At 36.0% G+C, this 17,659-nt stretch overlaps 1 protein-coding gene across 1 annotated transcript in view; it reads right to left on the minus strand.

The window, feature by feature from the left end:
• HGF (hepatocyte growth factor) overlaps positions 1-17,659 on the minus strand; it is a 61,570-nt gene that overhangs the window by 36,762 nt on the left and 7,149 nt on the right. The window contains exons 2-6 of the mRNA XM_017835196.1: positions 12,502-12,667; positions 7,683-7,795; positions 6,921-7,035; positions 2,707-2,849; positions 909-1,029 (exon numbers count right to left, since the gene is read on the minus strand). Coding sequence (XP_017690685.1) covers positions 909-1,029; positions 2,707-2,849; positions 6,921-7,035; positions 7,683-7,795; positions 12,502-12,667 — 658 coding nt within the window. The remainder of the gene's footprint in view (positions 1-908; positions 1,030-2,706; positions 2,850-6,920; positions 7,036-7,682; positions 7,796-12,501; positions 12,668-17,659) is intronic.

The raw sequence follows: 17,659 nt of genomic DNA on the forward strand, positions 1-17,659 counted from the left end.
ATAAATGGAGTTAATCCAAAATCCAGAATAAAACTAAAATGAAACTGTAGTCCAGTTCAGATGATCACAGAGGCCTTCCTATGTGGCCTAACCCCCACCCACGCCCATACCCCAAAATCCTTCCAGAAGGGTGTATTATAGATGACCATTTGTGGTCGGGTGAATTTTGCCCTCTAGGACAAACCCTAACAGGGATGAAATTTGTCTTTGTATTTCTGACTCAACTTTTGGCATTATGCATTCATGTCTAAATTAAAAAAAAAAAAAAGAAAAAAGTCTAAGATAGAAATCCACAGTCATAAAATACTACACAGAGCAATGAACTCCTTTCCCAGGCTGCAAAAACATATGCAGTGAGCAAATATTTTGTTCAAAAAATTGGGTACTTAAATGTGATTATAATAGAAGATCATCCACAGCTTTAAGGCTATTCAATATCTCAAAAAGGAGGATAATGTTACTTGACGATATTGCAAGCTTATATTCACAATTGTGTCAAGAAGTCTAACAAAAATTTATGACTTTTAATCATTATTTACTTTGCGGTGACTTTAAGGTATTTTAAGATCACTGAAGCTGCAAATCAATATATACAGAAACATTCAGGGGTTAATTTTTTAGTGTCAATGAAGTTAATTTTGATCAATTAATGCAGCACATGAACATCACTGCACTAAACTGGCATGGGATGTAGTCACAACTGCACAAAACAGCCTCTTGTCCCCATCCTGCATTTCCATTGTGACAGTAGCCAGCCTACACTATGGACCAGAAGCCCAAACATCTAAAACAGGTGACATCCATAAATTTTGGTTGAGCTCATGCTAGTTTTGCTCAGCTGTTTCCAGAATGTGTGCAATTTTCAAATTATGACCACATGGTCTTGCTTGGGCGGGGGGAGAAGTTACCTCTCTGGTCGAAATTTGTGCTTGTGTGGTCTCTGAAGATCCCAGCGCTGACACTCCTTGCCCGTCTCGGTGTGATCCATTGGCCCTCTGTAATTCTCTCCATTGCAGGTCATGCATTCAACTAGGAAAAAAAAAAAGTAGACACTAGTCATTTATTACACTGATGACTTGCACCACAAAAAAAGAAAGTTAAAAAGAAATAAATCACATCCCTGCTCTTATGTATTGAAACCAAACTGAAGAGTTATAAAAAAATGATACCTTTTTGTGAGTTGGTGTGGGTAATGCCCTTTGGAATAGAATAACATCTCTTTCTTAGATCTTATCCATGAGCTTAAATGTGATATCACTTTATAGGACACTTACAGTTTTGAGGCAGGTAGGGGTCAGCTGCTAGACGCATTCATGTTCCTAGAAGATTTTTAATCTTACTTATGGTTAGTAGCAGAAAAAGGCACATATCTAAGGAAGAAATATTTTTTAAAGGTGGTATTTTCCAGTTAAGTATCATCCATTATTTCAAATCAGTCTAAGTCTACTATAATTACAGCACAAGTTTAAGTGTGGAATAATGGCTGAATCCCAATTTCAGTGCAGTACAGTATATTTTTTAAATTCCCAGCCCTTTCAGCTATACACATGATACTGTTTCTTTTCGGTGATAATTCTTTTTGGCAGCTTATACTAAGATAGATTTTCAGCCCTGGTTTGGGAAGGTGGAGGGGGGTAGAGGGAGAATGGGCAAAAACTATCAAAGGGATTTGAAACCGCTGTTGAACAAAATTTAGATTTAGAAGTCTGAAAATATAAAATAAATTCATCATAACTAACTGTAGACAAACTTCTCAATTACTCCCAAATTAGAGTAATTTTAAAGAAGGATCACTTAGAAAATACTATTTTATGCATTTACAGATCTCACTCTTCAGTCAAAACATCCGCTACCAAAGTCTTCATCCTGCAGTGAGCTCCAAGTATTATCCCATTTGAAGCTCATTTAAATTTATATTTAAAGGTTAGGCTTTAATAGATTTTCAAGCTCCTTGTGAATTATTTGCTTCCCCCTTCTCTCCCTCTCTCCCTCCCTCTCCTTTTAATTCCCCCACAACACCACAGTTATTCCATGTGACACATTAGCAGGAAAATTAAAGGCATCATATCTTGAGGATTTAAATGAGTTGATTGACTGGAACTGAATTGGCTGATTAGCAAGATATAAGAGCTTAGTTTGGAGGTTAACAGAATTTAAAAGTCAACAAATGCAATGGTGCACATGAAGTGTCTGTCAAATTCTGTGACTTGAAAGTCAAATGGGATTGGATTTATAGTTACATTTATTTACAGTATTTATTTGAAAAACAAAGGGCATACTTATCTTGAGCTTTCATCCTGTAATTCAGTATCTAAATTTTCATCAAAAAGAAGAGGAAAAGCTGATTTTACCATGGAATGGAACTAGATGATTTTATCACATAGTAATACTGGGACCGTAATGGATTCACTATGGACTAGGCAAGCAAATCACATTTGTGTGATCAGCACAATTACATTGTTCAAGCTCCTCCATGACCTGAAAAAAGTTGCTGAGCCTGAAACCTTGTTCAAATATTCCAGCGTACTGGAACATACAAGAACTTCTCTTCCTCTTAATACCTCCTTTTCTTGCTATGTGAATTATTCTTGCTGAGAAATCACCTATTCTTTATCCAAAGGCCAAAAGCAAGTGACTACTGGAAGTTCTGTGCAGCTGCTGTCAGCAGAGCAAAAGCAACTTTCTGCAGAAGTCGTGCCAGGTTACCTTCTGAGCAGAGGGGGATGTCACAGACTTCATGGCGCATCTCTGGACTGGTGGTAAAACACCACGGGCCTCCCTCTTCCCCTCGGGGGTTTCGGCAGTAGTTTTCCCTCAGGTCTTTTCCCCGATAGCTCGAAGGCAAAAAGCTAGTTTTAAAATGACAATCATTACAGTATAAGAGCATGCAAACTTTGGGGTTAATCATACTATTTTTACAAATAGTTAGAAAAAAATCACATTTCTACTTCCTTCTCCCTCCATCCCACCTAAAGAAATGTACCCCCCAAACATCTGTCCATGCACAAATACACATCTTCAATAGGGATTACTCAAACTAAACGTCCTAAATCTGGGACAATTTGTCTAGCCTGTAGCATGCTGTAGTGAGTTTTATTCCCATTCCTCAGCTGTCCAGAGCCAACTATCTGCCACAGAACCAGAGGCGGCCACACACTCCCTGCCAGCCATCCCTGTGTTCTCCTTCGTGAACTGTGGGTGCATAGGGGAAAAATTCATTGGGTCTGTAGCCAGACCTGTCTTTCCTCTGCATGTTGGCACAAACAACGGGCCCATTTGGGCTTAGACTAAAAAGTCCACAAGCAGAGAAACCTCTTTGCATCCCTGCTCAGGCAGCACCTAGAACTGATCATCAGGAGCACGTGAGCGTGACTGAGTGGTGTGATACACCTCGCCGAGAGGCTTTCACTGCGTGAAACCATGGACTGCTTTGCATTTCAGCATCAGAAATTTCACCAGATGTCACTTAAGCTGTCTTGCTTCATGTTCTGCCACAAGCCTGACTGTTGTCACCTTAGGGTCTGCTACTTATAGACCTATTCATCATTGCTATTGTATAAATTAGGACATTTCACAGTAACCCAGCTGACTTAAACTGACCAGGTGCAAGGTGTTGTCATCCCAACTATCTCTAAAAGTATTTGTTTACCTCTAGAGAAACCCTTACATGCACACTGACATATAGAGATATACGTAGGTATACATATATAGATTATATATATATTTACATATAAAAGATTGTTAGCCAATTTTCTCCTCAAACTAAGGAACTGCTAACTCCATGGCAAGGAACCAAACCCCAGACTGGTCTGTTCAATGCCACTGCAACAGGTCACGACCATTCTCAGGCTGCACATTGCAGACAAATCCAGTGGCATTTCACTGCCAGTTTCACTGCAGTGATGTTTAAACTGCAGCTAAATCTCTGTAGCTAGAAAACACCTTAAATTCAGAATTGTGATCTGTTCCATGAAGATTTTTTTGTTAATTGAAACACTGGGTAAACCGCATAGGGAATCACACAAAAGTTGTAACTGAATTAATTAATTGATTTAATTTTTGAGCTTTCTAAGATTTGTTTCATTTTTTTTCTATCAGTATATTTATGTTATTAAATTTAAGAAAAATTGGACATGTGACATTTTAATCATGTTTTATTCCCATTAATGAAATATTTGAACTGAGACGAAAAATACCTCTGTTAATCACATTGTGGTTCTAGCCAATATAATGTGGAAGCAGTACATAAAAGAGTTGTTGGGGTTTTTATGTTTGTTTTTTTTTGTTTGTTTTGTTTTGTTTTGTTTTGTTTTTGTTTTTGTTTTTGTTTTAATTTTTGGTGCTTTAAGAGAATAATTTTGTGTCATTACTACTGCCTATAAAATTATTGCTTCTGTTTTTCCTCTGTGGTCTTGTAATATAAATATCTTAAATGTTTTTTAGTTAAAGACAGCCCTGGGGAAACGGTTCTGAAAGGATATTCCAACCTGCAAATGTGTTAAAGTAGTATGTCAGGGCATACAAGATCATTTTATTTAACTCTTCTGCTCAGAAATTATGGACATAAGAAAATATAGGGAAAAGGCATCTCAAATTGTATCAGATATGCTATAAGAACATTAAAAAAAAAAGTCTAAATGAATAGCCTTAAAACACAAGATGAGTCAGTTAAACAAATGGCTTCAACAGGTACTGAAACAATGTTCTTGAGAGAGGAAAAGATGAGTTGCAGTGAAGGCCAGTCCAGAAATAGAAGAAAGGGCCACTCCTAAAATTGTTTGATGATTTAGTTCAACTACATTAGGTAAGGAAAAAAGAAAAAAAGCCAAAAAAATGAAGCCAGTAAGAGTAATGGTAAAAACAGATTCAACCACACAAAAGTCATGGAAATTAGCCAAAATCCTGTGAAGCACTGGTCTACTCTTTGACCATTTTTCTTTGACTCCTTTATACATTGGGTTTATCCATTTAATACTCTCTAAGAGTCCTACACTCTGTGCTGTGATGGAGATGAAAATAATAGAACCCTGGGTTTTGCTGGGAGTCTCTGTGTTCTACTGGAATAGAAATCAATAAAAATATGACTCATTGAATTCAAGCACAACTTTAGTCTGTAGTTATTTCTATTCTGTCTAGAAAGATAATTAAAAATCATTAAAGTACATTCTCCTTTAAATATGAAATGGGGATTTATTTTACAATGGCACATTGTGATAATCAGATGTTGAGAAAAACTGACCTAAAAATCTAAGCCTTTTGTACTAATAAGTTCCAAACACACCACTACTGTCTGCTTCTTCCCATCTCCCTCATGTCTCTGATGATGAAATCATATTTTCTGATGTTGAAAAACAAAATTAGCATGCAGCCACCTCATTTATCCGGTGACCTTTAAAAAATTAAACTTATTGCACAAGGCAGGAGAAAAGTCATTCTCATAAAATTCATCGTAGAAGAGTGGCTGTCCAAATGTGATAAAATTGTGTATGTTGTGTATTAAAATGCAATTCAGTGACAATGTGCACTATAAAGACACTTTCCTTTCTCTAATTATATAAAGTCATATGTATATTACATAGAATAAATGCTCATTCTTGCTTAGTTTGTAATTATTTAGAATTCTTTCCCTTTTGAAAGATGAAGATTGTATACTTCAAGGTGTTAAGTCTCAAAAGGTCACTGCTGTGGGACCTGGTGATATCTATGATATGCTCCCAGCCAAGATAAGGTCTGGCCCCACTCTGAAAATCAGACACACTGCCATCGATACTGTAAGCAGCCAAGTCCAGTAAGTCCAAGCCTGAGGCTCAGCTTTGTAACACATCATAAGAGGAAAGAACCAAGTATCCTTTGCCTTTTCATGTTGTTCCAAGATATCATCTTGTACTCTGGATTGATTTGGTCAGGACAGGACTGAGCAGTTCCTCAGCCCAGTTCCTCATTAGCAATATCCAGTTTGGCTCCTCCTAAAAAAAGTGCTGATGCTGGGAGTCTGGAGCAAAAGGCAGCAACATAGACAGGAAGCATATGGGTGAGAGGACATTTTAGTTTTGTCTCTTAAAGTTTTATTGTCTAAATGGCTAAAGCCAATACAAAAAGGTTCAAAGAGAAATGGTCAAAGAGTAGACCAGTACTTCATAGTCCTTTACCTAGTCTCCAGCAATGTTGTGGATGACTCTGCTTCTACCATTATTCTTAACTGGCTTCACATTTTGGCTTTCTTCTTCTTTCTTTAGATAATGGAGTCTAATGAGCTTTACTCTCAAGATGTAGATTTGGCCTCAGTTTTTCACTGTATCAGGTCTTAACCTGAAAAGTTAAGTCCTGTACCTGCTGCATCAGTCTTTAGTTATTGTCAGTATGATGTGAAGGAAAGGATTTCAATACTCTCTTCAGTCCTTTCCATGTATTTGTTGCCTGGCCTAAGGGCTCTATAGAGTTTAATGCATTCAACAAATAAAAGAGAATTAACAACAACTATGCAAACAATAGTAACAATAACTATATACTAAAAAAATAGGTGGGCTGTCCTCCACTTCTTAATAATGGGGTTTTTAAAATTGCTCATTCCCTGGGAGTCGATTAGAAAATTGTGATAAACTTCCAGACCCCAGGCTGAAGTTATGCAGATGTTTTGTTCCTGTCAGTAACTAAGAGATCAAAAGGATATAAACAGCTAAAAACACTGACACAGGAAAGGAAGGGATACAGACACACAGGCTGGCATTAAAAGAGACTTCTTTGGAGAAAGCCCATGAAAGTAAGGATTTTCTGGGCTCTGGAGAACGGCATCTCTTGGAGAAAGGCAAGAAAAATATCTAAGAGATTTTGTTGTCTAAAGCTAGTTGTCCCATAAATTCTTATGCTTTATGGAAGCTGTCTCGACACTATTCCCATTGTCTCTGCTCCTGAACTCTTACCTGTGCTCATGGGGGATCATTGAATTCCAGGCCTGACACTGGATACCACTTTTGGTAACAGATATTGTTCCTTTATAGTCTGCTCCTTTCCCGATGATACAATTCCTGACATAGTCTATTGAAATAAAAGAGGGGTTTGGTTATTGCAATTTTAGGGTTTTGATTAATGCAATATAAACTAAAGTTCATAATCTCTTTTCTAATGAACTATATTATAATAAATATTATAATAAATAATATTATCAAAATAATATAATTTAATAGCCTTTAAATTCCTAATTATTCAAAATACTGTTTAGTTGTTGGCGTACATTCATGTCCCTTTTTTTTTCCAAAATACTGATCACTAACTGACTTAAAAAACTCTCCTGAAAATGTTTCCAACATGTCTGATTGAACAAAACTCTTTAAGTCTGATGACTTAAGTCTCCCACTCATTAATGAGGTGAATAAGAACAATATTAAGTCAAAAATGTTAACATACAGCTGAGCTTTTAAGTAGTAAGATTAAGTAACAATTCAGGCTAGTATGTATGATGGTAGGCAAATATGTACATTGGAAAACTGATCAAGTATGTAGAGGAACTAGCATGACAACAAACTCAGGATATGTGTAAATAAAACTGTAAAATGCAACTTTCAAAATTCATAGAACTGTCCCTTGCCCAGGATGTTCCTACAGTTAAAAATCACTGGCTGACCTCAGGGGTTCTTTTCTCCTTTCATTGCTGGAAAAACAAAATCAGTAAATAAATCAGTTACCCTTCTTTTCATACAGATCAAACGCATGGTCTTGCTTCTTTCTCACACCATTTGTCAAGCTGTTGAAGGATAACCAATGGCACCGTTTTGTAACTCTGTCATAAGCAAAGGCCCTGAAAAGAAAATCTGGATGAGAAAAAAATCTCTGTGTGGTTTATAATAATGACACATGGCCTGCCAAAGAGCATGCAATGACATCAGATTTATTTTTACTAGGAAAATCAGAGAAACAGTCCAAATTACTATTTAAACCCACAACTCTGCTGACAAGAGCAAAGAAACAAAGAAATTAAATTGATGTGGCCATTACATTAAATACCAGCTTAGTTGTTCACACTAATCTAAGAGTTCCCTTGTCATTAAAGATCTTTATTTTAAAAGTGAGATAAATGTGACTGAGACAGCATATGTGTCCCCAGTTATGCTGCTTTAAAAAAAAAAAAAAAAGGAAGACTCTAAAATATCCTTTTTTGCTATGCTTACAATATGGCTCTGAAATAGTTCCGTATCTCACACTAGTGGCTTGAGGAAAATTCAAGAGCAAGAAATCTGTTTCTTAACTAGATCAACAGAGCTTCTTAAAAACAAGATTCTTTTTATTTTTATGAATAAACTAAACTGTGATAGTGTGCCTACAGTTTGTCCTTGCCTTGCTTTTGTTTTCTTCTTTTCTCTTATTTTAACTGCTTTCAAGGATAGAGCACAATGTATGCTGAATTGACAGGGTTGAGGGGAGGGCAAGAAAGACAAATAGAAATCAGAAGAGTAAAAACACCTTCTTTTAATATTTGAAATGAAAAATGTAGACTTTTCCTCTTAACATCATTTTGAAAGGATAGACTTTAAGTGTAGGTAAAATGTTTTGAAAGATTTTAAGAACATAATTGACTGCCTTGGAGGGGGCAACAATTATTCCAATAAGGACAGAAAAATAAGACAGAAAAAAACCCCACAGGTGTTTTTTCCTTAACTTTTTTCATTAGAACAAAATAACAAATCATGGACATCGTACTATTGCCTCTAGCCTACCACAAAATCTACATTTCTGTCAGTCATCCCATACCTTCTGAGATATTTTATTCTGATCTGAGAAGGCATTTTATCACTACTTGATAATACTGAAATGACACACAGATTTCTTACACTTCATCCATACTTTGGCTGTGCCATATTCCTGAGCACTGCATCCCTCAACAAAAAACTCTTTGATCTCCATTTAATTCACCATACAAGCTTTCTTGTGTGAGATCTTGCTGGCTTCGCTTAAAAATATTGCACGGTCCAATCCAATCTCCCCAGTCTTCTCTCTTTCAAACATCTTCTTCGTTATCGTTTCCATCACCAAACAGATTTTTCATCCAACTGCTCTCTCTACTCTGTTGACTCCAAATGTTTCCAACCTGCTAACCTTCATCCTTCTGCCCTTGTGAAACCTTCTGTTCTCTTCTGGCTGATTCTCAAATATGAGCATATCCAAGTGCCTCTAACTCCATCTTCACAAAAATATCCTTGACCTTTCCTGCCTTTCAGATTACGTTCTCCTTTCCACTCCTCCCTCCTAAAGTGGGAATGCAGAATGCACTGTTTACAAACAGTTCTTTCAGTTTTTGCCTTTCAGTTGCCTTTTGGTTTCTTTCCAGTTTGGCTTCAATCACTTCTGCACATAAAAGTTTCTAACAATCTTTTCTTGGACCCAAATCTGGAGATTTTTTATGCTTCCAAAGTCAACATATTTGAGAAAATTCTTGGACTTTCTTCTACTGATACTGATGATCACAACCATTTTTTCTTGTTGCTCTTTGTACTGAGATAGTCGGTAGATTTTCTCATCAGGTACTGAAATTCTGTGATCTATACTAGAATCCCTTCCTTTGTAAATGCAGAAACTCCAAGCAGATAACAAAGGATGAGACAGGGACAACTTTGTCGCTAAGAAAGGGACATACCTGCAAAAGTCACCTGCATAGATAATAAAATAGTAACTACATTTTCTTTTTCTCCTCCATAGTAAATGTAGTGGGAAAACCTGCAAAGATGACTGAAAGAAAACAATGGGAATATGGACTGCAAAGGGTGATGAAACTCAGGAACAGAAGAGCTTAGCAGCAGCAGGTTGATAAAGCTGATTGACAAGGCAGAAAAAGATGCACAGAGATTTATGAAGTTAAAATGACAATGTAAATTAATCTAAGGAGTTCTTTAATTGAGGGGTTTAGGAATAATGTTATAAAAAAGAAACAGGTCTAGATAAGGATCTTGTAACTCAGTTGGAAAGAACAAGATCTGTGCAAGCATGAGAGCAAGGGAACGGAGGAAACATCTGTTCTGAAAAGTGACATATATTAGTTCCAACAAAAACGTGCCAGAGATAAAAACAGCAAGGACTAATTATTAACTGATATAATATCAAAATTTACTTGCAAGTGATACAGAAACTTATAACAAAGGAATCAAAAATTGTCTTATTTTTTTTTCTCCAGAAAATAAAGAGTGGCTGATCCTTTATTATTCTGTAGTGCCTGAAATCTTCTTCTTTACCACTTTCTGGCAGAAAAGAAACTTAATCTTCTTCCTGCTTGTGTACCTCACAGTGCACAGACTCAGATGTTGCTGCTCCCAGTGCTATTGTCACAATTATATTTAAAAAAAATTCCTTTTTGTTGGCTAATAATGCTTAAATAAATTGAGTTTGCATCCAGAAAATAAAATATCAGTGCTGTGGCCCACATGATGGAGAACTGCTACATGAGTATGGAGTATGAGAATCAAGCCATGAAATCGTCAACAAATAAAGGAAAATCCAAGTCTTATATTTCAAATATTTAAAACATTATTTTGTGTTACTTCTTTTCTTATTTTAGAATGCTCCCTCAGCAAGCAGTAAACTAGTTGGTTTTCATTTTAGTTGGTAACAAATTTCACCTTGTAGTAATCATGTACTGGTATGAAATTAAGGACTATGATCCTAGGAATAAAAGGAAAACATTAGTAATAACTTGTCCTTTAAAAGGGAACACATGTCAAATGTGTGTTTACAGTAGCATCAAAGAACTGTGCACACTACAGCAGGACTCCTCTGGGGTTAAAGGGAAAACCACAAGGATGTTCCAAGATCCCGGAAAAGAAAATCCCACTTGCTCTGCAACATAACAGTAGTAAGACAAGACCTGATCACCTACACTGCTTCCTTCCTAAAAATATGGAAGGGAAAATAGGGCATTCAGAGAATGAGTCGTCAGATTTGTAGTTCTTTTTCATATTCAGTATGAAGTAATTGCATGACAGATTGTGATTCTGATATCTGTGAGCACAAATTTTCCAATTGTGTTCTCAAAGTCCCTCAGGGCTCCTCTATGTTGCTGTATTGACTGATTAAGCCAGGGAGAATTTGCCCCTTAAGGAATCCATCAGACACTGTCTCAATAGAAAAAAAAAGTCTACAATAACTGAGAACATTTTAACAATTCAGAGAGAATATAGATTAATATTAATATAAAATAGAATAGACAAATATATTAACTTACCTTTTCTGTTCAGAACACAAAAGATACCACCCTGAGCAGCCACAACTAGCTTGAGGCAATTTTCCTAAACTGATGTTGGAATATAGAATTGTTGTTTGCTCGCATTATTCAGAATTTATTTTATACTGTGGAACCTAATTTTATAATACTCCTCACTGCTAACCATCAGAACTCAAGGATGTCTCGCTCTATTGAATATAACCTGATTCCCTTGGCAATAACAGCAGTGGAAGCTCTGCCAATAAGAAAAGGAGTGGCTTGCACCATGTGAAAAATATTAGTGCCTGGAAAATATTTTCTATCAGAAAAAGGTAAACTCTGTTCATTGTTTACATATATAAATAGTCAGAGTACAGAACAATACTAACTAGATCTTGCAACACTGGGATTAAAGGCTTACGGAAGAATTAAATCACAGTGGAGAACCTTTTCTGCCAAGGAGGAGTTTTTGTTGTCATATTTGTTCTAGCTTTCGTTTGTAGCAATTGTTAAAACTTTTTTATGTCTCAAATTCAGGCTCACATTTAGGCCAGTATTGACTAGTATAGAAGTCATCCATTCTCTCCGAGATTCTACTGCATTCATGGTCTTTCATTTATTGCTAATGGTCCAGACTAAGTGAGGCCAAGGGGATCATTTAAATCTAACACGTCAGAAAAATAATAGTGATTTGTTACAAAAAATAGTAGAGGATATGTACGAGGCAGACAAGTAATCAGCTGCATGATGTGTTTCTAAGAGACGACAGATGCTGAAGGATAGCTATCCACAGCCCAGAAGGTTTGATTCCATTGTATCAGTTTTGTAGAGCTTGCCAGTCAACTTCAGCAGTGCATGTATCTGTGCTCCATGTGTGAGGTTCTCATTGATTGCAGCAGGAGTAATGTGCAAAGAATGAAAGCAGAATATGGTCTGAAGTGGTGCTGAAATACTGCAGCTGTGATGTGTGACAATAACCATTTTATAAGAGACATAAAAATCTCAGAAATGTTCACCGACCTCTACAGTGCAGCCCAAGTCATCCATATCTTAACATGAGTACATTATTTAAGCTATGTTATGGAAAAGATCAGAGACTGGACAAGCTAAGAAGACAGATAACTCATATAAAGTTTCAGAGAAGACTGACACTCTCTGGACAGGTAGAACAACATCACTGAAATCAAAAATCACAATCTTTAGGTTGTTCCAGGTACAAGCTACCACTGATGACAATTACAGAATGACCTTTGGTCAAAGGTTGTTATATACATTTCATTAGGGAAAGAAATAAATAGAAGAGATACATAACTTACTTGCAAGTGAACGAGAGGCCCTTGTTCCTGCTGCACCTCTTGGCACATTGCTCAGTGGTATTTAACAGCTTAGTTTTTACTTCCAGTGTTTTGTTTACTTTAATGAGCATCAACTCTCCTGTCTTTTTGAAGTCATGAAGAGGATTTCTCCTTTTTCCTTTACCCTCTAAAAAAGAAGCAAAGAAAAAAATTAACAAAAGGTACAAACAAAAAAAACTCTATAAAGAGGGTGCTGACATTAAAGTTGGCATTGGATATGGACAACATTTAAAAGGAATTATAGGATCTTCGTTCAGTACCTAAAGCATAGAGAATTTCATAAAAATAAGGTAAAAGGAATTACTGAAGAAGAATTGATTACTTTAGATGGTGATCTCCATCCTTAAAACCAGAAATAGTAGGAATTTTAACAAAACTAATTTTAAATAAATATTTGCATAACGCTGTAAAAGGGTAAGAGGAAAGTTTTTCACTCTTTTTAAATTTTTTTCAGACCCCCCAAAATATGTCTGATAATAATCAGAAATCTTGTAAATATTTCCATGAAAAACTCAAGTGAAAAATATTATCGCTAGCTGAATGTGATAAACTGTTATTAGAAGAGTAAGCTTATCAAAAATAGTGAAAAGAAGTGGATTTTGGAAGTGACACAAAATAATCATTTGTCCTCTCTCTGCTCCAGTGAAGTCTCAGTGTGAGTGTTGTGTCCAGTTTAAGTGCGACTGAACTTCAGTTGTTAGCTTACAGAAAAGATTAGGAGGTCAAACAGAGGCTGTAGCATGGAAAGTCTGCAGTGTTGCAAACATTCCTGCAAAAGTGAACGGACTGATCTGGTTTCCATGTCTCTGTTGAAAGGCCCAGAGGAAGAGGTATAAAATGGAGCAAGGAAGATTGGCTGGAGATGCTTGGCTAAAGTGCAAGAGGAATGACCTTTGATATTTGCAAGAAAACCCCAGAATTTTCCCAATATTTATTTATACTTTTACTTTGCATTCCATAAAATTCAACCTGCCAGTGTAAGCTGCTCCATCATCCGTGAAGGCAGATAAGTACATCTGGAGAGTAATTGTCCCTATTCTGTCAGATGAGTAACATAGGGAGGATAAATTGGCTTGGATCTGATTTTCCTATTTCACTCAATGATCCCAGATGATCTTTTTGGACTAGATGGCTAACTCAGGTAAGGTTAGGTGAATAAATTCCTCCTTAGTTTACAAAGTAGACAATAGTATTTTCCATAACTTGTTTCCATGTAACTGTATTCACAGATGTCCTTTCATTTTTCTCTACAGAATCTGCAACAATAATGGAACACAAATACTCAGGTGCAATTCATTACGTTTTGCCAGAGTTTTCCAGATATATAAAACCTCAGCCTAGTGCTCTATTATCCTGAATACATAGTTCCTCTGCAAGTGCGGAGTGCACTTAGGCCAGTGAATTTTTTGCTTAGTGCATTTTGCAGAAGCTCAGAATAACTGTAAAGTGCAATAGCTGAGGCTCTGGAGGAGTTACTGACAGCTCCACATACTGTAAAGCCAAAGAGGGCTTAAGGGTGTTCCCTTTGCAAAACTTCCATCCTGATCATTGAGTTCACATTTTCACTTGATGCAGCTAAATCACACCTCTCAGTGGTGAGTTATGCCTAAGACACCTAGAAATACTCTAAAGACATCAAAATCAGATCTCATCAAGCTTCAGCTTTTTTTGAAAAAAAATAAATATAAGGATTAGAATATCTATGCTACTCTGTCCTTATAAAATAATCTTCACCCCATCCTAGTCTCTTTCTTTTTGAACTGATGAAGGCAAGCTATGCTATTTCCCAGCATCTAATACTCATATTTTTAATTCCAATCACAAAAAATTAAGAAAAAAAGATTTTTTTCTTCAAATCCATGTTGTTATTATTATATGAAGAAGCTTTTGATGAAAAGCTTCCATTTGATGAAAAGATCAAATGCTAATAATTTTGGCATGGTGTTAGGGACTCATATCAGCTCTCTTAAGCATTTTCAGTCTTCTATTTGTGCAGTACACATGCACCAAAAATGAATCACTATGCTTAGGGAAATTCTCACCATAAGGATCAGCCTCCTGTTACTAGAAACTGTTGTGTCCACACTGAAGTTGCTTTATTTTTTACTGTACCGATGATAGAGCCAAAGTGCTGCAAAAAAGATTACATTTGCCCTTTAAGTCAGTCACAGAAAAACAAATCTTCTATAAAGCTTTTGTGGTATATTTCTCAATCTATTATCTTCCAAGACATACTTGTTAGTTCTATGTTCTCTCAGCCAAGATTTTTATGTCAAATGGTGGTAAGAATCTGTATAGAAATATCAAAGTATTTTCTTCCAGTTGCTGATGTTAACATTTCCCATCTACTGATAAGCATCATTATCTTAATTCCCAATGATAACAGCTTCTTAAACTCACCAGCTAGCATGCAAGAAAATTATTTTAAAAATCAAGAAATTCCGTTCTGCCTGAAAAACACAGTTCATAGTTCTGCTTTTTTTTTTCCATCTTTTCTTAGCAGTTGTCCAAAGAGGATTATGGGTTTGATCTTGCATTTAGCAATTCATAACAGCCTGATTTACTTTAGCTTTCAAACAACAACATTCTATGTCTTGCCTATAATCCAAAAGGCAAAGGGCCAAGTGCATCTGTGGTGTGACTGTTAGAAACATCAGAATAATGCAAAGCACGACTTTTACAACTCTCACAACAAAATATATAAAAATAATAGCCTTTTTGTGTCAAATTAGGTGCTTTTATTATTAAAATGTTAAATTTAATAGTGTCTTAGACATGCTCTACATTAAAGATTAGCATGCAATATGCTATAACTAATGTTCCTGATTTGTGATTGTCATTCATTTCAGTTTCCTAGACTTTGATTAATCGAGACTTTCACCTATTTTGTGGGCCATGTCCTCTGATGTTTCTTGTAGTTGAATATCATATTACCAAGAAAGTCTGACATTCCACTTAAATTTGAAAATAATAGCAGCTGATTCAGACACAAAGGAATCCAGTCAAATATGAAACCAACATTTTTTTCTTCAACAGAAACAACCACTAACTCAAAATATTTCTTCAGTCAGCTTATAAAAACCCTCAAAAAGGTGAGGGTGGTGCCCTTTTCTATTTCTAAACATGAAGTTGAACAGAAAAGACAAGAGCTCAGTCAGTGCCCAAGGAAATGGAAACTGCCACATTTGCTCTAGTAGGATGCAGCACTGGACAAGTGCTCCACAATCTCATTTGGGATTTCCACAATCTCCCTGCTGGAGCTCTCCCATTTTCATAAAAGGTTTCAAATATTTACTTAAGAAAAAAGGTTCCTCACAGGCAAAGACATTTACCTGGGAGATGCCAGAACTCACCTTTGGGTTCCCTTTCTACATTTTCAAGTGAGGTTTCTGTACAGTCTTCTCAGATAAGAATCATTGACTGAGACTGCTCAAACTATAATGCACCTGGGGGAAAAGATTTCCAACAATAGCTTTTCTTGGGGCAATTCCAGACCATGCCAAATCAATAGTCAGAGGTAAAGACAACTGTCATTCTGCAACATTTTTGTAAGAAAACTCATCAGGAGTTTGCAGTGCCTGTATGCTAGAAGCTACTTAACTATGAGGTTAAGTATATTTATACAAAACAGAACCAGTAACACAGAGAACTAAAAGTAATGGACACAATAATATACAGTATCTTAGAAATTAAGACACTTTCTTGATTAGCAAGAGAAGTAGATTTGAATCTGCAAAGCTGTTTGCATTTTTATCTCTTCTGCTCTCCAAATATTCTCTAATCATTGGGCTAATGGGAAAATGGCAGCAAAGTAGCTTCTTTTTTCTCTTCTGGTCTTGTGTCCCACCCCAAAAAGGGCTTTGAGCTCCCACACCACCACATCACTCAGCCCTGAAATTGCCAGATTATGTTCTGTATCTCAAATTAAAATTCACACTTCACAGAATACAACAGATCTGATACTGAGCTATATGAGACTCAAGAAATTCAGTATAAATCTAGTTTCAGGTCATTTAGAGTTCAAATACAAGTTTGAACTTGAACAAATATAAGTCTGAAACTTGAACAAGTCAGGTTTCAGACCCTCAAGTCTTAGTCTGTCACAGAAAAGGATTTTTTGTTTTTCATTACCTACTTAGTAGTAAAAAACCTAATACAGCAAATACAATATCATTGTTGTGGTAATCAAAATAACATACAGGATGTCAACAGGCCCAAGGATCACCTTTGTCCACTATATGAGATTAAAACACTACTTGTTTTTTCTGCACAACAAAGTTTTACAAGGAGATTGTCTGACTTTATCTACTTAATTGGTAATCCCTTTCTCCTTCCTCTATCAGTCCAGCTTTTTCTAATGTAGATGTATATTTTAGGTTTCAAAGTTATGATCTTACAGAGTACAACTGGAGCATACTGGCTGCATCCCCTAGAAAAATCTCTGCTTCTATGGACTTGTCACAGATTCTACAAAGCTTTTATTAAATAACAGATATGATGCATTTGGCATGTCAGCTTCCTGGGTTTCCAAGTTTCACTCCAGTATGTGCAAAAGTTAGTACTTTCTTAAAGAAACACATTGTGAAGTCTCCTGATAGTGTGAGAAAGTTTATTCCTTTAGTTTCTTTCAAATTTTGCATCCCACTTGATTATATAGAAAAAATACAGACACTAGATTTTCCAAATGAAAAGATAGATACATTTAAATTAAATTTTTATGTTTAAATTGAGATTCTTAATGAAAACTTGATGGTTTGGGATTGAGTTTTATTTCCCTATTCCATTTGTTTAGACTTGCAGAACTTGAGCATTTATTAAGTAGTTATTTGCTTTGTTGTGGTAAATTTTCAACTGTGTGGGATAATGAATTAGTTTATTTCTTATGATCACATTTTTTGATACAAATAAGCTGGATATAGGTCTTCATACCATGGATAAAGACCTTTTATAACTTCCAGTTTTGAAAAGAGTACAGACACACACAACAGCACCATTGTTTTTCATGTTTTTCAGAGACAAACTAAATCTATGGGAAAATAAATCAAGAAAATTAAGATACTTGAACTTCTTAGGCTAGTAGATGCTGTCAAGGAACTGCAGGAATCAACTGCAGTCCTTC

The sequence above is a fragment of the Lepidothrix coronata genome, unplaced genomic scaffold (genome assembly GCF_001604755.1).
Source record: "Lepidothrix coronata isolate B3197 unplaced genomic scaffold, Lepidothrix_coronata-1.0 Scaffold251, whole genome shotgun sequence".
In the NCBI taxonomy this organism is placed as follows: Eukaryota; Metazoa; Chordata; class Aves; order Passeriformes; family Pipridae; genus Lepidothrix; species Lepidothrix coronata.